The sequence below is a fragment of the Pseudophryne corroboree genome, chromosome 3, assembly GCF_028390025.1.
Source record: "Pseudophryne corroboree isolate aPseCor3 chromosome 3, aPseCor3.hap2, whole genome shotgun sequence".
NCBI classification, from domain to species: domain Eukaryota; kingdom Metazoa; phylum Chordata; class Amphibia; order Anura; family Myobatrachidae; genus Pseudophryne; species Pseudophryne corroboree.
The window spans coordinates 7,588,385-7,615,999 of NC_086446.1; the positions used below are offsets into that span (position 1 = coordinate 7,588,385).

Sequence of the window (27,615 nt, forward strand, 5' to 3'; positions counted from 1 at the left end):
AGACTTTAGGAAACGGCGAAGGGGAGACGTCTCGAATTCCAATTTGTACCCCTGAGATACCACCTGAAGGATCCAGGGGTCCCCTGTGAGTGAGCCCACTGTACGCTGAAATTTTTTGAGAGACGGGCCCCCACCGTGCCCGAGTCCGCTTGTAAAGCCCAAGCGTTATGCTGAGGACTTGGCAGAAACAGGAGAGAGCTTCTGTTTCTGGGAACTGGCTGTTTGCTGCAGCCTTTTTCCTCTCCCTCTGCCCCGGGGCAGAAATGAGGAGCCTTTTGTCTTATGTTGAGAGTCTACCTGGGGTAAAAAAAAGTGGATTTCCCAGCTGTTGCCGTGGCCACCAGGTCTGTTAGACCTACCCCAATTAACTCCTCCCTTTTATAATGCGATACTTCCATTTGCCTTTTGGAATCAGCATCACCTGACCACTGTCTTGTCCATAACCCTCTTCTGGCAGAAATGGACAGCGCACTTACTATTGATGCCAGTCGGCAAATATCCCTCTGTGCATCCCGCATATATAGAAATGCCTTTTTTAAAAATGCTCTATAGTCAGTAATATACTGTCCCTATCTAGGGTATCAATATTGTCGGTCAGGGAATCCGACCAAGCCACCCCAGCACTGCACATCCAGGCTGAGGCGATTGCTGGTCGCAGTATCACACCCGTGTGAGTGTATATACATTTTAGGATATTTTCCTGCTTTCTGTCAGCAGGTTCCTTAAGGGCGGCCGTATCCGAGGACGGTAGTGCCACCTGTTTAGACAAGCGTGTGAGCGCTTTATCCACCCTAGAGGGTGTCTCCCAACGTGCCCTATCCTCTGGCGGGAAGGGGTATGATGCTAATAACTTTTTAGGAATTAACAGTTTTTATCGGGGGAAACCCACGCATCATCACACACTTCATTTAATTTCTCAGATGCAGGAAAAACTACAGGCAGTTTTTTCTCACCCAACATAATACCCTTTTTAGTGGTACTGGTATTATCAGAAATGTGCAAAACATTTTCCATAGCCTCAATCATGTAACGTGTGGCCCTACTAGAAGTCACATTCGTCTCTTAATCATCGACACTGGAGTCAGTATCCGTGTCGGCGTCTGTATCTGCCATCTGCGGTAACGGGCGTTTTAGAGCCCCTGATGGCTTTTGAGACACCTGGACAGGCACAGGCTAAGTCGCCGGCTGTCTCATGTCATCAATCTTTTGTAAAGAGCTGACACTGTCACGTAATTCCTTCCATAAGCTCAGCCACTCAGGTGTCGACTCCCTAGGGGGTGACATCTCTATTACAGGCAATTGCTCCGCCTCCACATCATTTTCCTCCTCATACATGTCGACACAACGTACCGACACACAGCACACACACAGGGAATGCTCTGATAGAGGACAGGACCCCACTAGCCCTTTGGGGAGACAGAGGGAGAGTATGCCAGCACACACCAGAGCGCTATATATATATATATATATATACACAGGGATAACCTTATATAAGTGTTTTTCCCCTTATAGCTGCTGTATTGTTAATACTGCACCTAATTAGTGCCCCCCCTCTCTTTTTTTAACCCCTTTCTGTAGTGTAGTAACTGCAGGGGAGAGCCAGGGAGCTTCCCTCCAACGGAGCTGTGAGAGAAAATGGCGCCAGTGTGCTGAGGAGATAGGCTCCGCCCCCTTCTCGGCGGCCTTTTCTCCCAATTTTCTGTGGGATCTGGCAGGGGTTAAAATTCATCCATATAGCCCTGGGGGCTATATGTGATGTATTTTCGCCAGCCAAGGTGTTTTTATTGCTGCTCAGGGCGCCCCCCCCTAGCGCCCTGCACCCTCAGTGACCGGAGTGTGAAGTGTGCCGAGGAGCAATGGCGCACAGCTGCAGTGCTGTGCGCTACCTTGGTGAAGACAGGATGTCTTCTGCCGCCGATTTTTCCGGACCTCTTCTTGCTTCTGGCTCTGTAAGGGGGCCGGCGGCGCGGCTCTGGGACCGGACTCCGAGGCTGGGCCTGTGTTCGGTCCCTCTGGAGCTAATGGTGTCCAGTAGCCTAAGAAGCCCAATCCGCTCTGCAAGCAGGCGAGTTCGCTTCTTCTCCTCTTAGTCCCTCGATGCAGTGAGCCTGTTGCCAGCAGGTCTCACTGAAAATAAAAAACCTAAAACTAAACTTTCACTAAGAAGCTCAGGAGAGCCCCTAGTGTGCACCCTTCTCAGCAGAGCACAAAAATCTAACTGAGGCTTGGAGGGGGGTCATAGGGGGAGGAGCCAGTGCACACCAGCTAGTCCTAAAGCTTTTATTTTTGTGCCCTGTCTCCTGCGGAGCCGCTATTCCCCATGGTCCTTACGGAGTTCCCAGCATCCACTAGGACGTCAGAGAAATAGGGGCTGATGGCTCCTGATGTATGAGATATACCAGAGAGTGTGGGGAGGAGACTGGTCAGATCTCTGGGCTGGTAACATACAGTGACATGATGTGAGGGGGAGAGCAGGAGTATAATAGGGGCTGATGGCTCTGGACTCCTCCAATGGTCAGATACATATCTCTAATTAGTTTGTACTGACATTAAAGGGTGTAGAATGAGATATTGCTGTAGTGACTGAGGAAGGAGAATATGGGACTCTATTCTGTAATAAAATAGTAGAATGCCCTCCCACGCACAATAAGACTCGCCTCTAGTCTCCAAAACTTTAATCAATCCCTGAAGGTGAGTTTATCGAATTCTGGAAATGCCCACATAGCTTCATATACTTTACTATCCAATTACATCCCCACTGCAGAGTCCACACATAACCTCACGTTTTATCTTTCTTCACTTTCTTATCCTCCCGACACCAGGCCAACATTGCTGTGTAACCATATCATACAGCCCACCAAGGACTTTTGCAATCTGGTGGACCTTTATGCAATAGCCAACACCTATCCTTGTCTATCAATGCCTACTTCCCTATAGATTGTAAGCTTGAAAGCAGGGCCGTCCTACCTCTATGAATTTCTGTTATTACCTAGTCTTGTTATCTCACTGTTTTCACTTGTTTGGTTTTATTTTATCACTGTTTCCAATTGTAAAGAGCAATAGACTTTGATGCGCTATATAAGGAACTGTTAATAAATAAAATAAAGTGTTTATTGCTCACCTGTGCTGATATCTGTAGGGATTTCCTCCTCCTTACACTGCAGATCACCCCTCACATACGTCTCTTCTTCTCCCTCTGTATCTTCTGCCTTCATATCAGTCACACACGTCTCTTCTTCTCCCTCTATATCTTCTGCCTTCATATCAGCCACATACGTCTCTTCTTCTACCTCTGTATCTTCTGCCTTCATATCAGTCACATACGTCTCTTCTTCTCCCTCTATATCTTCTGCCTTTATATCAGTCACATACGTCTCTTCTTCTCCCTCTATATCTTCTGCCTTCATATCAGTCACATACGTCTCTTCTTCTCCCTCTATATCTTCTGCCTTCATATCAGTCACATACGTCTCTTCTTCTCCCTCTATATCTTCTGCCTTCATATCAGTCACATACGTCTCTTCTTCTCCCTCTATATCTTCTGCCTTCATATCAGTCACATACGTTTCTTCTTCTCTCTCTATATCTTCTGCCTTCATATCAATCATATACGTCTCTACTTCTCCCTCTATATCTTCTGCCTTCATATCAGTCACATTGCTCCTATCTTCACCCTAAATACCAACAATAATGAACACTTTAAAATAAGGCTAATTTCATTATTTGATAGTAAACAGTATAATATCAGTGTATAAGACACACAGCTCCTCTACAGATCATATAGTGACAGTCACTTTGGTATATTGGCGAGACCCTAAATCCCACCTACCTGATCCTCCTGTGGGATCCTGTGATTCTCCTCTGTCCAATCCTGGGAATACAGAGGACGGGAACATCTCTCTGGGGTATCTCTATTACTGGGCACATCTGTAGGAGACAAACAGTGACTGAGTACAGTGTATATATGTGATTATCAGATGATGTGTGTATATAGGGGCCCCCATACTTACTCTCCCCTGTACAATACATGACAGTCTCCCCTTACCCAGTGATGTGAGGGGCCGGTGATTCTCCATCATCACGTCCTTGTACAGACCCCTGTGTTCCTCTATATACTCCCCCTCCTGCATGGAGACATAGACAGTGACATCCTGACACCTTATAGACACCTGACACACACAGTGATACATTCATCACCAAGACACGTCCCCTGGTGTTACTGTGTAATGCCCCATTCCCAGCAGCCACCTCTCCAGTCATCACCCAGACACATCCCCTGGTGTTACTGTATAATGTCCCATTCCCAGCAGTCACCTCTCCAGTCATCACCCAGACACATCCCCTGGTGTTACTGTATAATGTCCCATTCCCAGCAGCCACCTCTCCAGTCATCACCCAGACACATCCCCTGGTGTTACTGTATAATGTCCCATTCCCAGCAGTCACCTCTCCAATCTTCACCCAGACACATCTCCTGGTGTTACTGTATAATGTCCCATTCCCAGCAGTCACCCCTCTGGTCATCGCCCAGACACGTCCCCTGGTGTTACTGTATAATGCCCCATTCCCGGCAGTCACCTCTCCAGTCATCACCCAGACACGTCCCTTGGTGTTACTGTATAATGACCTATTCCCAGCAGTCACCTCTCCAGTCATCACCCAGACACGTTCCCCGGTGTTACTGTATAATGGCCCTCATTCCGAGTTGTTCGCTCGCTAGCTGCTTTTAGCAGCTTTGTACACGCTAAGCCGCCGCCTAATGGGAGTGAATCTTAGCATAGTAAAATTGCGAACAAAAGATTCTCAAAATTGCGAATAGACACTTCTTAGCAGTTTCTAAGTAGCTCCAGACTTACTCGACATCTGCGATCAGTTCAGTGCTTGTCATTCCCGGTTTGACGTCACAAACACACCCAGCGTTCGTCCAGACACTCCTCCGTTTCTCCAGCCACCCCAGCATTTTTCCCAGAAACTGTAGCGTTTTTTCGCACACACCCATAAAACAGCCTGTTTCCGCCCAGAAACAACCACTTCCTATCAATCACATTACAATCGCCAGAACGAAGAAAAAACCCCTGGTGTTACTGTATAATGTCCCATTCCCAGCAGTCACCTCTCCAGTCATCACCCAGACACGTCCCCTGGTGTTACTGTATAATGTCCCATTCCCAGCAGTCACCTCTCCAGTCAGCAGCTGAATGATCTTGTTGGTGAGTTCTAGGATCTTCTGGTTATTGTGTCTCTCATGTATCAGTGAGTGAGGTGGAGGCACCGTGATGGGGCTCTGGGTTCTGCTCAGTCTTCCTGACACACGGGGACAGCTGCGGGGTATCTCAAACTTACCGGATGTCGTCCTCACTACCGTGTAACCCTGGGTATAGGGGGACACATCAAATATCATTGTATAAACTTCCATATCTCCTCACCTCCCCAGTCACGTCCCTGTATTATTACTATAGATACAAGTGATGTCACTGTGATGCTCCCAGATCCCCTCACCTTCCCATCATGCCTCTGTATTATTTTTATAGATATGTGATGTCACTGTAACACGCCCAGATCCCCTCACCTACTCAGTCATGCCCCTGTATTATTATTATTATAGATATGTGACATCACAGTGACGCTCCCAGATCCCCTCACCTCCCCAGTCATGTCCCTGTATTATTACTATAGATATAAGTGATGTCACTGTGACACTCTCAGACCCCCTCACCTCCACAGTCATGTGCCTGTGTTATTACTATAGATATAAGTAACGTCACTGTGACGCTCCCAGATCCCCTCACCTCCCCAGTCATGTCCCTGTATTATTACTATAGATATAAGTAACATCACTGTGATGCTCCCAGATCCCCTGACCGACCCAGTCATGTCCCTGTATTATTACTATTGATATAAGTGATGTCACTGTGACACTCCCAGATCCCCTCACATCCCCAGTCATGTCCCTGTATTATTACTATAGATATAAGTGATGTTACGGTGACGCTCCCAGATCTCCTCACCTCCCCAGTCATGTCCCTCACCTACCCAGTCATGTCCCTGTATTATTACTACAGATGTAAGTGACATCATTGTGATGCTCCCAGATCCCCTCACCTACCCAGTCATGTCCCTGTATTATTACTATAGATATAAGTGACGTCACTGTGATGCTCCCAGATCCCCTCACCTCTCCAGTCAGCAGGTAGATGATCTCCATGGTGATATTTATTATCATCTCAGTCTTCTGACTCCTATCCGTATCCATCCTCAGTTAATCAGTGAGAATACAGAATGTGTGACGTATAATAAAGACAAAGGTTCCTCACAGATGTAGTGTCTAGGAATAAATATAAGACAAATCACAGAGAATACAAGCAATAGATATGTAAGAATGATCCCCATAAGGCTCCTTGGAGGCCGTCACATAACGCTGAGCTGCATAATGTTACACCAATAGTAAAAGAAAAAAGAAGAGGGTAATAATACAGGGACAGGGCACCAGAATGGAGGAAACAAGGGGCAAACAATAGAGAATGCCATCAGTCTCAGGTAATATGTGACTCTGCACAAATGATGAAATCACATATCATCGCAACAATAATAATAATAATAATAACAACAACAACAACATGACACCACAGGCTGCTCCTCCAGTATAATAATAACAGGACACCACAGGCTACTCCCCCTGATTAATAATAACAACAATAACAGGACACCACAGGCAGCTTCCCCTGTATAATAATAATAATAACAACAACAACAACAACAGGACACCACAGGCTGCTCCTCCAGTATAATAACAGGACACTACAGGCTACTCCCCCTGTATAATAATAACAACAATAACAGGACACCACAGGCAGCTCCCCCTGTATAATAATAATAACAACACACCACAGGCTGCTCCTCCTGTAGAACAACAACAGGATACCACGAGCTGCTCCTCCTGTATAACAACAACAACAACAACAACAGGACACCACAGGCTGCTCCTCCTGTAGAACAACAACAGGACACCACGAGCTGCTCCTCCTGGATAATAATAATACTAAACAACACACTACAGGCTGCTCCTCCAGTACAATAATAATAATAATAACAGGACACCACAGCCTGCTCCTCCTGTATAATAATAACAGGACACCACAGGCTGCGCCTCCTGTATAATAATAACGGGATACCACAAGCTGCTCCTCCTGTATAATAACAGGACACCACAGGCAGCTCCCCCTGTATAATAATAATAACAACAACAACACACCACAGGCTGCTCCTCCTGTAGAACAACAACAGGATACCACGAGCTGCTCCTCCTGTATAACAACAACAGGACACCACAGGCTGCTCCTCCTGTAGAACAACAACAGGACCCAAAGAGCTGCTCCTCCTGCATAATAATACTAATAATAATAATAAACAACACACTACAGGCTGCTCCTCCAGTACAATAATAATAATAACAGGACACCACGGCCTGCTCCTCCTGTATAATAATAACAGGACACCACAGGCTGCGCCTCCTGTATAATAATAACGGGATACCACAAGCTGCTCCTCCTGTATAATAACAGGACACCACATGCTGCTACTCCTGTATAATAATATTAATAATAACTGGACACCATAGGACGCTCCTCCTGTTTAATAATATCAAGATAACACAGGCTGCTCCTCCTGTTTAATAATAATAATAATTGAACACCACAGACTGCTCCCCCGGTATAATAATAATAATAATAATAACAACAACAACAGGATACCACAGGCTGCTCCTCCAGTATAATAATAACAGGACACCACAGGCGCTCCCCCTGGATAATAATTAATAATAACAGGACACCACAGGCTGCTCCTCCTGTACAGTACAGTACCTCTTGGTGCAAGACTGGACTCTCTACAGTGCTCGGAAGTTGCAGCACCGGATATTAACGTTTTTCCTGTGGGTGAAACGCACTGACGGGAGGGTGGGTAGGAATCGCTTGACCGCAGATACCGGAAGTAGTGTGGAACGCAGAGGCAATGGAACGTAGATACCGGAAGTATGTTGGAACGCACAGGTTGTAAGGTGATGGGACGCAGAAACCGGAAGTAGGTTGGAACGCACAGGCTGTAAGGCGACATTTACCGGAAGTAGGGTGGAACGTGTTGACTGTAAGGTGATGGAACGCAGATTCCGGAAGTAGTCTGGAACGCAGAGGCTGTTAGGTGATGGAACGCAGATTCCGGAAGTAGGGTGGATTTTGGTCACATTAATCTCTAGTAGTGGACCAGTTTTATATCAGAGTGACTATAACCAACATTAATGTAACACCGGCGCTGGGGACGCTGCAGAAGTAAATTAACATATTTAATCAACAGTAAATTACAAGTTGCCAATGTATAGGTATAATACATGTAGTCCTGACATCTGATGTGATACAAATATTCCCACTTTTAAATGAAATATAAAACAGTTTTCCCGGAGCTGGAGATATGCAGTGGCCGCAGGTAACTACTGTGTATAGTACGCCTATCATAGACTAAATACTGCGCTATAATCATAAATCCAACAGGGGGGGACTATAAGATTACTAGGAAAAAAAAACAAAAACTCTGTATATGGGTCACTGGTATGGTCCCTGCATTGTATATGGGTCACTGGGATTGCCCCTGGTATTGAATATGGGGGGTCATTCCGAGTTGATCGCTCGCTGCCGATTTTCGCATGCGTATGCCCCGTAATGCGCACAGGCAACGTACGGGTACAAAGCTCTTTGTGGTTATGCTCAGGTTCTAGCGAAGTTTTCCTTCTACGGCCACAAGAAGATTGACAGGAATGGGGCGTTACTGGGTGTCAATTGACCAGTTTCAGGGAGTGTTTGCAAAAACGCAGGCATGTCTGAAAAAACGCAGGCGTGGCTGGGCGTTCGCTGGGACAGGAATAGGCTGAAGTGATCACAAGTGCTGAGTAGGTTCAGAGCTACTCTGAAACTGCACAAACTGTTTTTGCAGAGCTCGGCTGCACATGCGTTCACACTTCTGCTAAGCTAAAATACACTCCCCAGTGGGCGGCGGCATAGCGTTTGCACGGCTGCTAAAGCTAGCTAGCGAGTGATCATCCCGGAATGACACCCATGGGTCACTAGAATTGTAGCTGTATTGTATATGGGTTACTAAGATGGTTCCTGGTATTGTATATGGGTCACTAGGATGGTCCCTGTATTGTATATGGGTCACTAGGATGGTCTCTGTATTGTATATGGGTCACTAGGCTGGTCCCTGATATTGTAAATAGGCATACCCTCCAACATTTTACACACAAAAATCAGTACAAATTTTAAAAGGGGGCGTGGCCACAGGTAAATGGGGAGTTCTCACGCCCCTTTTCCTATACTTTCAATGGAAGTTTGGAGAGCCAAAAATCGGTACAGACCAAAAAAAAGGTACTGTACCTGCTAAAAAGGTACAGTCGGAGGGTATGTATAGGTCACTAGGATGGTCCCTGTATTGGATATGGATAACTAGGATGGTCCCTGGTATTGTATATGGGTCAATAGGATGGTCCCTGTATTGTATATGGGTCACTAGGAGGGTCCCTGTATTGAATATGGGTAACTAGAATGGTGCCTGTGTTGTATATGGGTCCCTGTATTGTAAATGGGTCCCTGATAAAATTATAAATAATATATTAAAAATTATAAATTGGTCCCTGATAAAATAATGTATACGGGTCAGTAGGATGGTCCATGTATTGTATATGGGTCCCTGTATTTTTTTTATGGGTCACTAGGATGGTCCATGTATTGTATTTGTGTCATTAGGATGGTACCTGTATTGTACATTGGTCACTAGGATGGTCTCTGTATTGTATATGGGTTACTAGGATGGTCCCTGGATTGTATATGGGTCACTAGGATGGAGCCTGGATTGTCTTTGGGTCACTAGGATGGTCGCTGTATTGTATATGGGTTACTAGGATGGTCCTTGTATATGAGTCACTAGGATGGTCTCTGTATTGTATATGGGTCATTAGGATGGTACCTGTATTGTACATGGGTCACAAGGATGGTTCCTGTTTTGTATATGGGTCACTAGGATGGTCCCTGTATTGTATATGGGTTACTAGGATGGTCTCTGTATTGTATATTGGTTACTCGGATGGTACCTGTATTATACATGGGTCACTTGGATGGTCCCTGGATTGTATATTGGTTACTTGGATGGTCCCTGGATTGTATATGGGTCACTAGGATGGTCCCTGTATTGTATATTGGTTACTTGGATGGTCCCTGGATTGTATATGGGTCCCTAGGATGGTACCTGTATTGTATATTGGTTACTAGGATGGTCCCTGGATTTTATATGGATCACTAGGATGGACCCTGGATTGTCTTTGGGGGTCACTATTATGGTCCCTGTATTGTATATTGGTTCCTTGGATGGTCCCTGGATTGTATATGGATCACTAGGACGGACCCTGGATTGTCTTTGGGGGTCACTAGTATGGTCCCTGTATTGTATATTGCACAGGTTCTCAAACTCGGTCCTCAGGACCCCAAACGGTGCATGTTTTGCAGGTCTCCTCACAGAATCGCAAGTTAAATAATTAGCTCCACCTGTGGACCTTTTACAATGTGCCAGTGAGTAATTAATAAACCTGTGCACCTGCTGGGTTACCTGCAAAACATGTGGAAACGGGCCCTGGACTGCACACCCTGGCTTATTATAATGGGATGTGCTACCTTGCTGGGACTAAGTACTGTAGTACTACAACTTAGGAACAAAGGGTGCAGGTGCACCATACACCATTAAAATTATTATAACCGTAATATAATATTCGAGGTTCTTGGCATATATTGGCCAGTATATGAGCCTGCCCACCTGCCTCACTGTGACCTCATCGGACAGGTCCCTAACACTACAGGGGTTCACCTCCGGGACGCAGAGCACCCCCAGACCACCCCAGCTAAACCACCCCAGGGCATCACACAGAAAAAGGATAGGAGTGAAAGATTAGTGTTAAGCAAATGAAAGAGGCTGCTGAATATAAAAGAAAAGAGGAGGACAGCAGTAAAGTATCAGAATGTGAAGTTTAGCTGAGCAGTGTTATAAGTGTAAGAGATATGTGAAGAAAGCGACATAAATATAAAACAAACACAATGTGATATAAGTGTTAAAAGTAAATGTAAGGTGGTGATGCCCCAAGGTGGCCCAGCCAGAGCAATACAGGGAGCCCCACGCCCCAAAAGCTCACCCCCAAACTGACTTTGTATATAATTAAAAGGATCATACCTGTGTCTTTTGTGCAGTCAGAATGTGCTGGTTCCCTGTTTAAAATCATGAGAGGCAGTGGGTGGGGTGCTAATCCAGAAATGAGGGCTGTCCCAATCCCTCAGGTGTGTATACACACACATGATATAGACTATGTGGAAACGGGCCCTGGACTGCACACCCTGGCTTATTATAATGGGATGTGCTACCTTGCTGGGACTAAGTACTGTAGTACTACAACTTAGGAACAAAGGGTGCAGGTGCACCACACACCATTAAAATTATTATAACCGTAATATAATATTCGAGGTTCTTGGCATATATTGGCCAGTATATGAGCCTGCCCACCTGCTTCACGGTGACCTCATCGGACAGGTCCCTAACACTACAGGGGTTCACCTCCGGGACGCAGAGCACCCCCAGACCACCCCAGCTAAACCACCCCAGGGCATCACACAGAAAAAGGATAGGAGTGAAAGATTAGTGTTAAGCAAATGAAAGAGGCTGCTGAATATAAAAGAAAAGAGGAGGACAGCAGTAAAGTATCAGAATGTGAAGTTTAGCTGAGCAGTGTTATAAGTGTAAGAGATATGTGAAGAAAGCGACATAAATATAAAACAAACACAATGTGATATAAGTGTTAAAAGTAAATGTAAGGTGGTGATGCCCCAAGGTGGCCCAGCCAGAGCAATACAGGGAGCCCCACGCCCCAAAAGCTCACCCCCAAACTGACTTTGTATATAATTAAAAGGATCATACCTGTGTCTTTTGTGCAGTCAGAATGTGCTGGTTCCCTGTTTAAAATCATGAGAGGCAGTGGGTGGGGTGCTAATCCAGAAATGAGGGCTGTCCCAATCCCTCAGGTGTGTATACACACACATGATATAGACTATGTGGAAACGGGCCCTGGACTGCACACCCTGGCTTATTATAATGGGATGTGCTACCTTGCTGGGACTAAGTACTGTAGTACTACAACTTAGGAACAAAGGGTGCAGGTGCACCATACACCATTAAAATTATTATAACCGTAATATAATATTCGAGGTTCTTGGCATATATTGGCCAGTATATGAGCCTGCCCACCTGCTTCACGGTGACCTCATCGGACAGGTCCCTAACACTACAGGGGTTCACCTCCGGGACGCAGAGCACCCCCAGACCACCCCAGCTAAACCACCCCAGGGCATCACACAGAAAAAGGATAGGAGTGAAAGATTAGTGTTAAGCAAATGAAAGAGGCTGCTGAATATAAAAGAAAAGAGGAGGACAGCAGTAAAGTATCAGAATGTGAAGTTTAGCTGAGCAGTGTTATAAGTGTAAGAGATATGTGAAGAAAGCGACATAAATATAAAACAAACACAATGTGATATAAGTGTTAAAAGTAAATGTAAGGTGGTGATGCCCCAAGGTGGCCCAGCCAGAGCAATACAGGGAGCCCCACGCCCCAAAAGCTCACCCCCAAACTGACTTTGTATATAATTAAAAGGATCATACCTGTGTCTTTTGTGCAGTCAGAATGTGCTGGTTCCCTGTTTAAAATCATGAGAGGCAGTGGGTGGGGTGCTAATCCAGAAATGAGGGCTGTCCCAATCCCTCAGGTGTGTATACACACACATGATATAGACTATGTGGAAACGGGCCCTGGACTGCACACCCTGGCTTATTATAATGGGATGTGCTACCTTGCTGGGACTAAGTACTGTAGTACTACAACTTAGGAACAAAGGGTGCAGGTGCACCATACACCATTAAAATTATTATAACCGTAATATAATATTCGAGGTTCTTGGCATATATTGGCCAGTATATGAGCCTGCCCACCTGCTTCACGGTGACCTCATCGGACAGGTCCCTAACACTACAGGGGTTCACCTCCGGGACGCAGAGCACCCCCAGACCACCCCAGCTAAACCACCCCAGGGCATCACACAGAAAAAGGATAGGAGTGAAAGATTAGTGTTAAGCAAATGAAAGAGGCTGCTGAATATAAAAGAAAAGAGGAGGACAGCAGTAAAGTATCAGAATGTGAAGTTTAGCTGAGCAGTGTTATAAGTGTAAGAGATATGTGAAGAAAGCGACATAAATATAAAACAAACACAATGTGATATAAGTGTTAAAAGTAAATGTAAGGTGGTGATGCCCCAAGGTGGCCCAGCCAGAGCAATACAGGGAGCCCCACGCCCCAAAAGCTCACCCCCAAACTGACTTTGTATATAATTAAAAGGATCATACCTGTGTCTTTTGTGCAGTCAGAATGTGCTGGTTCCCTGTTTAAAATCATGAGAGGCAGTGGGTGGGGTGCTAATCCAGAAATGAGGGCTGTCCCAATCCCTCAGGTGTGTATACACACACATGATATAGACTATGTGGAAACGGGCCCTGGACTGCACACCCTGGCTTATTATAATGGGATGTGCTACCTTGCTGGGACTAAGTACTGTAGTACTACAATTTAGGAACAAAGGGTGCAGGTGCACCATACACCATTAAAATTATTATAACCGTAATATAATATTCGAGGTTCTTGGCATATATTGGCCAGTATATGAGCCTGCCCACCTGCTTCACGGTGACCTCATCGGACAGGTCCCTAACACTACAGGGGTTCACCTCCGGGACGCAGAGCACCCCCAGACCACCCCAGCTAAACCACCCCAGGGCATCACACAGAAAAAGGATAGGAGTGAAAGATTAGTGTTAAGCAAATGGAAGAGGCTGCTGAATATAAAAGAAAAGAGGAGGACAGCAGTAAAGTATCAGAATGTGAAGTTTAGCTGAGCAGTGTTATAAGTGTAAGAGATATGTGAAGAAAGCGACATAAATATAAAACAAACACAATGTGATATAAGTGTTAAAAGTAAATGTAAGGTGGTGATGCCCCAAGGTGGCCCAGCCAGAGCAATACAGGGAGCCCCACGCCCCAAAAGCTCACCCCCAAACTGACTTTGTATATAATTAAAAGGATCATACCTGTGTCTTTTGTGCAGTCAGAATGTGCTGGTTCCCTGTTTAAAATCATGAGAGGCAGTGGGTGGGGTGCTAATCCAGAAATGAGGGCTGTCCCAATCCCTCAGGTGTGTATACACACACATGATATAGACTATGTGGAAACGGGCCCTGGACTGCACACCCTGGCTTATTATAATGGGATGTGCTACCTTGCTGGGACTAAGTACTGTAGTACTACAACTTAGGAACAAAGGGTGCAGGTGCACCATACACCATTAAAATTATTATAACCGTAATATAATATTCGAGGTTCTTGGCATATATTGGCCAGTATATGAGCCTGCCCACCTGCTTCACGGTGACCTCATCGGACAGGTCCCTAACACTACAGGGGTTCACGTCCGGGACGCAGAGCACCCCCAGACCACCCCAGCTAAACCACCCCAGGGCATCACACAGAAAAAGTATAGGAGTGAAAGATTAGTTTTAAGCAAATGAAAGAGGCTGCTGAATATAAAAGGTTACCTGCAAAACATGCAATGTGTGGGATCCTGAGGACCGAGTTTGAGAACCACTGGTATATTGGTTACTTGGATGGTCCATGGATTGTATATGGAGCACTAGGATGGTCCCTGCATTGTATATTAGTTAAAATAATTATTCCTGCATTGTGTATCCGTCACTAGAGTCGTGCGCATTTTGTAGGCATCACTAGAATGGTCGCTGCTTTCTCAGATTGGGCTGGTAGGTTTATTTGTTGCATACCTGCCTACTTCCAGAGGCCTGGGGAGGAGACTCTGCTGGGCACTCAGTTGGGCGGGGTCAGGCTCTGATGCAGTCAAGCCCCACCCCAATTTCTGCAAAATTCTGAGATTCATGGTTCATGGGAGATGAGGGGGGGGGGGTTTAAAATGCGCGATTCGCATTGAATGCAATGATCTCTCTGATTTCTCAAAGGTCTAAGTCTGGAAAACGCACAAATGTATCTTGCAACAGGCAAGTAGGCTCTAATTTAAAAAAGCAAAGTACAGAGGTTATCAAATGTGGTCCTCAAGGCACCCCAACAGTCCAGGTTTTAGGTATATCCATGGCTCAGCGCACATGGTTAAATCAAACTGACTGAGGTGCTAATTAAGTCTTGTTCACAAAAGAAGGGAAAGAATTGGTCTAAGGTGGCCCACAAAAACAATCAATGGTTACATAAAATATAACTTTTAATCTAGTATTATTAAAAGGCCTATAACTGGGAAATATTAAAACCAACACCACATGACAAGACAAAGTGTGACATATATTGTTAAAAACACACATTGTACTCAATGTGTCGTGCACCGTTCTTGTAATTGATTATTGGGTAGTATGACCTCTAATGACACGGTGTGTACTGTCAATTTGTTTATTACTGTCAATAAAGACTTAATTGATGTTTGTCTTGCAGTTATTCTCTTATTGTATCAGTTTAATTCAAACCAAACTCTCACATGTAATCTAGGGTATAATAATGCTAGTGAAATTCCAAATGTGTATTGAGCATTCCAATTTCATTGATATTGTGGTGGTTTTCCAGCTGCTGGCTTGTGTTCCCCTTTCACACACAGCCACATATTGTGTCATGAAAAGTTCATAAATAGTGAAATAATTCCAAGAGTCTGCTGCTGGCAGTATATACTGCTCTAGTGTATTACAGCAGATAGGATGATCTCACTAACTCACCCTCAAGTGAGTATCACCTTACGCATCTAGCAAATTTATATTGATTTTGTTACTGGCAAACTATGTCAATCCTCGTTGTCAGCGCTGTCAGCAGAATTTATTAAACTGTTATTGATATGTTAATGTTATGCAGTACATCACTGTTGTAGTAGCTGAAATATGACAAATGTGTGTACACCGTGTAGAGTCTGAGGGTTAGCAAATTAACTGAAATGTTAATGAGTTGCAGTATTCTGCCACCCTCCTCAAGTTGTTACAAAACTGCTCACAATGTATCCTAAACGGCTGCATCTAGCTAAATGCTGGATGGTATCAGTAACGTTCTCCTATTCAGTGAAAGGGGACGGTTGCTTTATATACTGTAGCAGTAGATTATTATTTACTTTATTACTTACAATACATCACAGACAGCTGCATGTGGCTAAATGTTAAATATTATCAGTGACGTTCTCCTCTTCAATGAGAGGGAACAATTGCTTTGTATACTATAGCAGAAGTTTATTATTTGCTATATTACTTTCAGTGCTTCACAAACGGCTGCATGCAGCTAATTACTGAATATTACCAGTGACGTTCTCCTATTCAGTGAAAGGGAGCAATTGCTTTATACACTAGTAGTAATTTATTATTTAATATGTTACTTTCAATGCACCACAAACACTTATATAGGCGTGTACAAAAATACATCAAGCACTATATCTCTGTATAATATTATACTGCTGCTATTACGCTGTTTGATTGCCTGTGTAGCTAAGTAGTTAATTCTGCCTCGGATACATATAATCTGACCCCTATACGTATCACTCTACATCTGGAGTACATTCCAATCAGAGTCACATTTAGACAGTAACACACATAATTAGCATGCACAAGTTATTAACCACATTGGTACAGTGTGAACCACCGACGCGCGTTTCACAGATAGTTTTTTCAGGGCTAACCAGAATGTCTCCAGTGACCAAGATTTAACAATATCGCCACGCCAATCCCGGAACGGATTCCGGATCACGTGATTTTCTCATCCAATCACGGCAAGGCTCCCATTAATAAAAGTTTAGTTGGAATGTGTCCGATCATGTGGTCTGTCTGGGCCAATCCTGGAGCCTGAGTACCATTTGCTAGGGATAGATAAAATGTTACATTTCTGTCTCCTGGTATGGATTCCGTTTTCTGGTCACATGATCTAGCCGGACCAATAGGGAAGATGTGATGGGTTCTCTTAAACTCGATCTAATTAATGACCCCATTTCTTTCTGACAGGCATAATACACAAATGCAACTAAGGATTTATATCCCTTAATTATAGAACATATATATATATTTTATCAGTATATATTAACATTTATTGTTGAAAATAACCACAGCATTATGTGAAAAACACATAAAAAAAATCAAAATTGTGTGTGTGAAAAAAACATAAAATAAACATAGTGAAACGACAATATGTCCGTGTAATAAATATAAATACAGTGAATGATTGTGACTGATATAGTATAAATAATGGAAATTGTGATATGAGTAAATGTTTAAATGAGTTACTATAATCACATAACGTGTGACGTGAAAGAATTGTGCAATTACGATCATTGTTATATTTCTATTAGACCTGTAACTGGTTGTTATAATGTGCTAGTGCTTAAATATGACGTGAACCGTGACCGGTTAATAAGTGTTGTGGTGTTATCATAGATTTGTGTAGAGTGATCCCTAATTGTTTGTATGTGATTGTTATCTATTCGACTAATTGTAATTCCTTATATATAAGTCTACTTATCACTAAACACGTGTTTCCATCTCCATATATATTATAATATTAACAGTTTATTTTGTGTTTAACCCTCTAGATACATGTAAGCCAATATTGAAAATTTATTTAAGAGGGGTTTTGCATATGTATATTTGCCAGGGTGATATTTCAAAATTCCAATAAGAGCCCCTTTTCTTTCATATTGTTAACAGTCTGTATGTCTTGTTTACCATATATAGTGGGATATAGAATAGCCAGGCCATTATTATATTCTATAATCTAGTAATGGTCCATTAATCATAATTCAACCAGCCTCCCCTTCAATCAGGTATGATGTATCTTTTTCTCTTTTACAGGTTCTCAGGATCCCGGCCACATGGTAAGTATTCATTATCAAAATGTCTCCACACATATCTCTCATATCTGATATTGCTTATAGTCAAGGACATTTGCACTTCAAAAATGGCTATATCAATTCTAATTTTTTGTCCCAGATTCATACATTACACTCAACCTTATAATGTACAATGTTATATGGACCATGGTGGTCATTCCGAGTTGATTGCTAGCTGCATTCGTTCGCTGTGCAGCGATGAGGCAAAAAAACGGCACTTCTGCGCAATGCGCACACACAAAGTACTATTACAACGAACGAAGTAGTAAGGTCTAGCGAAGCTTTTCAGTCGCACTGCTGGCCGCACAGTGATTGACATGAAGTAGGCGTTTCTGGGTGTCAACTGACCGTTTTCAGGAAGTGTTCAAAAAAATGCAGGCATACCAGGAAAATGCAGGCGTGACTGAGCGAACGCAGGGCGTGTTTGTGACATCAAAACAGGAACTGGACAGTCTGAAGTAATCACAAGCGCTGAGTAGGTATTGAGCTACTCTAAAACTGCACAAAAAGTTGCCGTCGCTCTGCGATCCTTTCGTAAAAAATAAAGTTACATTAATGACAACGTCACATGGTGTATAATGGAAAAAATTATATAAATGATGCTGTGACTTATCTCTTAGGTGCACAATGTGATTGATGTGAATGGGAAGCGTGGAAGGGTAGGAATAGTGGACTGAAATAGTTCTAATTATTTGATGTTTTTAAGAACCATTTAAGCTCAAAATCTTGGTTGAGTCCTCTCGGATTTAATGTTTTTAGATTAAAAATGATGCGCATTTCTGTCCTGGCCAGTCTATTTTCCACATTCTTATCTTTCCAAGTGGCTTTAATATGTTTCAAGCCTACGAATCTAGTTACATGTTTAGCCGAACAGTTATGGTGGTCCTTGAAATGATTTGAAAGGTGATGTGTCTGGAGTCCTTTTTTGATGTTTCTTAGATGTTCGGAAATTCTTATTTTTAAGGGTCTTGTCGTCCTTCCTATGTACGCTAGGCCGCACGAACATTCTACTAAGTAAATAACATTAGCGGTGTTGCAGGTAATGAAATCTGTGATTTTCATAGATTTTTCATTAATCTTGAGTTCTGTGTACTTGGTGTTTGGATCTTGAATGTTGCGGCAACCTATGCACATGCCACACCTATGAAATCCCTTAGTTCTGATCAAATTTTTCGTTGGTAATGGGAGAGTGCTTTTGACTAGATGGTCCTTAAGATTTTTCGACTTGCGGTATATCAATGATGGTTTGTTGGGAATTATTTTATTTAATACTGGATCAAGTTGGAGGAGGTGCCAATTCTTGTGAAATATTTTTTCAAGTTGCTTGTGTTGGGTGTCGTATTTGGTGATGAACGCCCATTTGGATCTATCTTTATCCTTCTATTTCTGATGTTCTTCTCTCCTTGTTGGTTGTAGTATGGCCTCTCTTTCTTTTCCGTTTCTTCAATTACTTGGTTAACGTCTCTTCTTTGTAACCCTTCTCTAAAATTTCCGTTTCATCTGTTCCATTTGGTCCCTACAGACTTCTTTCTTGCTGCAGTTACGTTTCACATGTAAAAATTGGCTTTTTGGTACTCCTTTCAGCCAGATGTTATGATGTTGGCTGTCCGTAGGTATATAAGTGTTGACATCTGTGGGTTTATGGAAGGTTTTTGTTTGTATACAATTATCTTCTATGTAAATAGTTAGATCCAAGAAGTTGATTTGATTTTTGCTGTATGACAAAGTGAAGTTGACGTTGAATTCATTCATATTGATTAATTCGAAGAATTCTTTTAAGGAATCTTCACTGCCTTCCCATAGGAGTAACACGTCGTCTATGTATCTTTGCCATTTGATCAGCTGTGTGCCCCAAGCTGCGCCATCATAAATGTTCCTTTCTTCCCAAAAGTTCATGAATAAATTGGCGTAGCTTGGGGCAAATTTAGTTCCCTTGGCGGTTCCAGTGCGTTGTATGTAGAAATCGCCATTGAAGAAGTAATTGTTCTCCAGAATAAATTTAATGGCATCGACAATAAAGTTCTTTTTTTCAACAGAATATTCTGATTTTTCCAAGGACCAAGTTACTGCTTCTAATCCCTTGGTATGTTGGATACAGGTATATAGCGATGTTACATCCGCTGAGGCTAGAATGCGATCCGTGTTCCATTTGAAATCTTTTAGTTTATTTAATGTGTCTCCTGTGTCCTTTAAGTAGGATTTGCTTTTTATCACTAATGGTTGCAGGAAGGAATCTATAAGTGAAGATAGATTAGACTTCAAACTGTTGGTTCCCGCGATGATGGGCCTCCCTGGGGGATTCTTGATATCCTTATGGATTTTAGGGAGTATGTAGATGCTTGGAGTGGTGGACTCTGGAACGTCGATGTAGTCATACTCATCTTTGGTGATGCCTCCTTTTTTCAGATGTTCCTGCATCAATTTTTCAAAATTTTCCTTTATTTTATTGCTGGGATCGCCTTTTAATTTGCCATATGTTGTGACGTCGGCCAGTTGTCTATAGACCTCTTTTGTGTAGTCTTCTTTATCGAGAATGGCAATTCCACCTCCTTTGTCACAAGGCTTGATCACTATAGTCTCATCTTTAGCCAGGTCTTGGATTAGTTCTTTTTCCTTTTTGGTGAGATTGGGCTTGGTGCGAATCTTCTTCAGATGTTCCACTTCATCTAGTACTGCCTTTTGTGAAGGTCTCTATGAAATGACCTTTAATGTGCAAAGGATTGAATGTGGATTTCTTTTTCTTCTGATCAAGAAGAAGACCAGATGAAAAAGAAGAAAAAGAAATCCACATTCTATCCGGATATCCATCACTGTTCACGATGCAGACGGGGACTTCCTGTTCAACAAAACTACATCACCCAGAAGCCGCGGCACGTCACTTCCGGTAGAGATGTTTTCATAGAACTTTCTCCATTTCCGCCGCCTCTACACATTATTTCACAGAGCATATGTACACCACTCATACCACCAATGAATTGGATTAAATTAAGAGGAAGAAGAGCCGTTCCGTTTGAAAAACCGACGGGGACTTCCTGTTCAAATTAAACTACATCACCCAGAATCCTCGATACGTCACTTCCGGTCACGGCGATCCGGCCGGATTTTCCACTTTTTAGACGTTTTTTTCTGTCCTCCTGCAGCAAATAAGGTTACCACTTTTACCACCAATGAATAGAACAAATTAAGTAGAAGATAAGCCGTTTATGTACATTGGCTTCACCGGGACAACCCGGAACCGGAAATGACGTCACATAGTGCAAACCCCGGACTCCAGCTATAAAAACCACATCCTTTCAGTCCTCCATCAGTCTTGAAAAAGAGTGATATACTCGAAACGCGTTGGCTGAGGACTATTGCCTGCTGGACACTGCCCCACCCGTGTTGTGGGAAAGGTACGACCACTTTTGTGTATTACTATTCAGTCAGATAGGATACCGCTCCCTAATGCCTGGATGAAGTCGGTCTGACCAATCCCCTTCACGGACGGTAATCTCCTACAGCCTAATATATTTTATTCTTGTTTGTAATCTATTAAAGAATTGGTACACTTTTATATAAGTCTTCATCTGATTGAAGGAAGATAAAGATACCTTGATGAGCTTAGAACACCGCTGTTACCTGTGAGTACTGGTACGAACCTTTGCCATATAAAAGATACCTTTATGAGAGGATACCACACTATATTAGTGTAAGTGAGGTACGCACAATAGAGATTCACTCTTACCATCTCATCATATACGTCTCTTAAATTGTAATGGCAATATGAGGAATAAGATCTTGGCGTAAAAAGATACCTTGATAGGACTGCTACCACCCTTGTTGTGTGTAAGTCAAGGTACGCCCTTGTTCTAAGAGCACCATCAGATAAGATATATCATGCTAAAGAAACCTTGATGGGCTTTAAGAACATATTTATTTATGTAAGCAAGGTACATCCATCCATATAGCTAGTTGGGAGGAGTTAAAATCTCATCTTTCAAAAAGGATCTCCCGAATACTCCAAATATCAGTGGTTAACCTAGAATTTACCCTTTTTCCCTATTTGGTGAACCCATTGGAAGAATACCGGAATAAAACCAAAGGTCATTAAGAAGAAAGATATCTGCTACATCCGATTCAACACAATATTTAAGATAAGTATTGACCTCTTAAATCCCCTCAGCGCCAATTCTCCTCACCACCTTCCGTTACTTTATTGGACATCTTTATTTACCTTCCAAGTGTCTCCTGAGACTGGCCCAGCGTTCCAAAATGAGATTCCATCTGTGCTGTCTGCGTGCAGCGATATGTATAACTTTACCTCAAGTTTCTTCCCTGTGATCCCGCAGCGCTGTCATGGCAGCCTTACAGTTTAGTTACACTGTTTTAAAGAATGGCGTCTCCTGCCCTCCGCCGCCATTACTGCTGTTTACCACATGGAATATACAGACTTTCCCTCCAAATGCAAACATGGGCGCAGCCATGTTTTTCCTCATCACATGTCCTTTCACAACCTATCCGCTGCACTCTGGACTCTGCCTAATTATCCAGCCAATGCCTGCTTACCAGCTGGTATAAATATCCTGCTCCTGGGCTGGATAATCGTCAGTGCTTTGGTTGTCTAACCTATACACGTCTCTCCTGCTTGTGGATTCTACTGCTTGTTTCTCCAGGTATTCCAGCTACTGTGATTCACCTCCACTAAGAGACCCGCACCTGTTTCCATCCTGCGGTGCAGCCTGACTTCTGCAGTGTTCCAGCATTGCTCCTGATTACTCTCTAAGATCAGACACCGGCTTCCTGCTTCCAGCATTGGTCCTGCTTCGCTTCCAGCCTCCAGCGGTGTCCTGGTATCATTTTCAACTTCTCCTTTCTACAGCAACGCTATCCATACTCCACAACGTACTTACCATGGCCTACCAGCTTTCCACAGTGCTCCTGAGTCGTTGGTATTTTGCTAGCAGTGCTCCAGTGTCTTCAGTTTATTTCAACGTCATCAGTGATATTCCTATATCGCCTGCATCAGTGACCATTCTACCATTGAACCACAGCGTCCATCGATGCTCACAGTGGTGAGTTCTGCACACCTTTCATTCATACTGGTTCCATCCAGCACTCTCTGCAATTACCAAGTACCATCTACTTCTGTGCATCTGTGTTGCTCTAGCCTCTGTATACCATCTGCTGGGCAGTACCAGTTAATACCTCTCCTCAGCGGTTAGCTTTGGCATACGGACTTACCATCTCCAGTTCTGGCAAGGACTCTAATATTCTGTTCTGCAAGCCACAGCACTAATTACCCCTGCGCTTCTAGGAACTGTACTGTAATTTACCACTGCACATCTTCTGTGATGTTTTGCATATCTTAAGCTGTGTGTTCAATAAAACTGACTTTACCTTTTTACAACTTCATTGTCGTGGTCACGCCTTCGGGCAAATGGTACTTATAGCTCCGGTATGTCTAGGAACCCAATACTACCTCCCTGGTTCACCTACACGTCAGCCCCTACATCTGAGGCTTCCCCAGGTTAGCCTCAGCCCTCAGTTGTAACATGTATCAGCAATCCAATGACGTAACCATATGGCTCTGTGCGCAGACACAGCCATAGCCATGGTTCCAGCATTAATAGTGCCAATCTCTTTTAGGTAGTCACAGTGGACTCTTGCCGTGTCCTGAATGCGAGTCAGGAAAGCAACAGTATCGACTAAGGTCCTATCACCCAACAGACCTTCCTTTATTTGACTAGCCCGGGAATGGATTGTATGTGTCATCCAGCAACCTGCAATGACCATCCTTTGTGCTACGCCTGCAGCAATGTAAATAGATTGTAGAGTGGTCTCTATTTTCCTATCTGCTGGGTCCTTTACCGTAAGGTAGCCCGGAGCAGGGAGCACCGCCTTTTTAGAAAGGTGAGACACTGAGACATCTATTGCTGGAGATTCTTCCCAAAACTTTCTGCCCTCAGGGGCAAATGGGAAGGTATTCACAAACTTTTTTGTCACTTGATATTTTTTATCTGGATTCTTCCAGGCTAGGTTAAATAAATCATCCAATTCTGTGGAATCAGGGAATGTGACTTTTGGCTCCTCTTGAGGGAGGAAAAATGAATGCTGAGTATTTGCATCCCCCAGGGGGAGCTTTGACACCTCCCCAATATCCAATATGAGGGGTTCAATACCCTGAATCGGGGTGGGATGTATATCATCAGTATCATCTGATAGGAGTGCTGGTAGAGCAGGTTTCTGTGAAGCAGGCAGGGAGGGATGCTTAGCAGTAAGGCTAGCCACTGCTTGTTGCAGTTCTTGTGTCTTGTTTGCAGTTGCAGTGAGCTGAGAAGACATATCAGACATCATAGTTTTATAGCCCCCAACCAGGGGGGCTCTGCATTCTCCCCCACATTAGTATCAGCATGAGATGTCTGACTACACTGCTCACATGATAATGAGCTGGATTTACTAGGAGAGAACCTGACATTACACACACTACAAGACTTTTGTTTTACCATAGTGATTAGAAAAACAGGTATAATATACACACACAATACAGCCTGATATTATATATGACAAGCCTGCCCTATTGAATGTGAGAGGAGACAGAGAAGAGAGACTCCAGCGCACCCAACGCTGGCCGGCCCCAGTGAGGTTGTCAGCATTTGATATACATGAGTAAAACAGTGAGATTACTGATAAAATCCCCCAGGGGATTATTGTGCACAATAATAGTGCCCCCCCCTCCCTATACCCGGTACCAGTGTATACAGGGACAGTTCTGGAGGAGCTGTGTAGGCTGCTGCAGCTGCTGCTCATGCAGAGGAAGGTGCCAAAATGCCGCTGAGCCTGCTCTCATGTAGCCCCGCCCCCCGACATGGCGCCGGTGCTACTGCTGTATATTTATACTGGACATGTCTCCTTTAACATGTAAAACCTCACATAAATGCTTGGTTCACTCTAGTTAGCCAGTCTCATGCAGGAACTATAATGGGTCCCCCCCTAGCGGGGCCTCTGGTTGGTACTCACCACTGATGATCACCTTCACGCAGTGTTAAGGGTTTGCGGCATGCTGCGGCTGCAACAGCCAAGGATCCATGCCTCGCTGAACAAACAGCCCCTCAGCGGGAAAGCGGCTCTGCACCTCAAGAGGCCGGTGACCGTCTCCCCCATAACTCCCACAGCACAGGTATGCTGTTGCCCAAACAGCATACCGAAATAAATAAAACTTAGAAATAAAATGAAGAAAAACTCTGGAGCTTTAGAGTGTGCATCCTCTCCTGAGGGAACTTTATCTAAACTGAGCTGTAGGAGGGGGCCTAGAGGGGAGGAGCCAGCACACCCAGTGAAGAATTTTAAAGTGCACTTGCTCCTTTGGACCCATCTATACCCCATTGCACTAATTCTGTCCCCAATATCCCTTACGGATGCTAGAGAAATAACACAAATCATTCCAGCTCAGCCCTTTAACAAAAACATGTGAGAAATTAGATTTATTTGTAAGATAAATAACTTTCCATCTGCATATATACAAATTTTAACTAGTGTTAATAAAGTATAGTTTTATCAAGATTCGATTACTGTCATGCTACACATTCTCATGTGTGTGAAGTTTCTGATGTCTAACAACAGATGATTTATCGCTAAAACAATTCCCACACTCAGAACATGGAAATGGCCTCTCACCTGTGTGACTTCTCTGATGTTTAACAAGACGTGACTTGTGTGTAAAACGTTTCCCACACTCAGAACATGGAAATGGCTTGTCACCTGTGTGACTTCTCTGATGTGTAACAAGATTTGATTTATTGGTAAAACATTTCCCACACTGTGAACATGGAAATGGCTTCTCACCTATATGTATTCTCTCATGTAGGCATAGAAGTGATTTCCGTGTAAAACATTTCCCACACTCAGAACATGGAAATGGATTGTCACCTGTGTGACTTCTCTGATGTTTAACAAGACATGACTTGTGTGTAAAACATTTCCCACACTCAGAACATGGAAATGGCTTGTCACCTGTGTGACTTCTCTGATGTGTAACAAGATTTGATTTTTTGGTAAAACATTTCCCACACTGTGAACATGGAAATGGCTTCTCACCTGTATGTATTCTCTCATGTAGACATAGAAGTGATTTCCATGTAAAACATTTCCCACACTCAGAACATGGAAATGGCTTGTCACCTGTGTGACTTCTCTGATGTGTAACAAGATTTGATTTATCAGCAAAACATTTCCCACACTCAGAACATGGAAATGGTTTCTCACCTGTGTGACTTCTCTGATGTTTAACAAGACGTGAGTTGTGTGTAAAACATTTCCCACACTCAGAACATGGAAATGGCTTCTCACCTGTGTGACTTCTCTGATGTGCAACAAGATGTGACTTGTGTGTAAAACTTTTCCCACACTCAGAACATGGAAATGGCTTCTCACCTGTGTGACTTCTCTGATGTGTAACAAGATTTGATTTATCGGTAAAACTTTTCCCACACTCAGAACATGGAAATGGTTTCTCACCTGTGTGACTTCTCTGATGTGTAACAAGACGTGAGTTGTGTGTAAAACATTTCCCACACTCAGAACATGGAAATGGTTTCTCACCTCCCTTAGCTGGATGATTGGTTATAAGCTGTGCGGTCTGTGTAAAACATCTGTCATCTATAGAACAGGGAAATATTTTATCTACTGTCAGAGCTGTAGAAGATGACCCAATATCAGTGTTATCAGAACATTCCCTTTGATTAGAGGGACCACATGACACAAGCACATTTTGAGGTACAGGAGGTACGAGTAGAGCAGTAGGGGTTTCTCCAGGAGAATCTTGTGTGATGTCATCATCTTCTGTTTTACAACCTGAAGATGAAATTAGATTTTCTTCTGAGATATTCCTTCTGTTACATTCATCTGTTGGGAATAAGTGTACAGAAAATTGAATGTCTCTCCATAATAAGGTACAATTTATAATATTCCCCAGTGGAGTGCTACTGGGTTCAGATATGGCAAATGAGGGGTCCAATTTCTGATGTCAGACTCAGAGGAATGCTCCTCCAGCCATAATATGGTGGCTCCAGACCTGTAGGGTGATGCATTGTCTTCCTAAAAGAGCCTGCTCCCATCTAAGTGACTGCAGAATGTACCTACTATCAAGCCTCATTCAGAGGCTCTTACATTGCGATATTCTGCCATCTTCACCAGAAATTATACGCCAATAGATCACAAAGATATCTCCCTAGATATAGTACTTCCACTGCAGAAGATAAAAATGTAATGCAAGGTGTGGTGACATGTACTGGGAATGGAAGCTGGTACTCCCTTTTTCTGGCAAATGAACAGGCTGCAGTCAGGGTCACATTCCCTCTGGATTTCTATTACAGCACACAAACCCACAGGTGCGCCACATGTGTGTATTCTGGTTCTCCCTGCCTCTTGCGGATAAGAATGTGGCTTCATAGCCCCCACTGGCCTCCAGGCACCCTGGGCTCTAACAGCAGTCTCCACCTGGACTGTCTGTCCACCCTTTTTCTTCTCTGTGTGGGCAGATCCCTTCAGCCCCACACTGAATCAGAAGCTCATCAACACCGTCTTTGCTGAT

At 43.5% G+C, this 27,615-nt stretch overlaps 1 protein-coding gene across 1 annotated transcript in view; it reads right to left on the bottom strand.

Moving 5' to 3' along the window:
* LOC135054533 (zinc finger protein 585A-like) overlaps positions 1-27,615 on the bottom strand; it is a 70,352-nt gene that overhangs the window by 17,324 nt on the left and 25,413 nt on the right. The window contains exon 7 of the mRNA XM_063957676.1: positions 25,609-26,927. Coding sequence (XP_063813746.1) covers positions 25,609-26,927 — 1,319 coding nt within the window. The remainder of the gene's footprint in view (positions 1-25,608; positions 26,928-27,615) is intronic.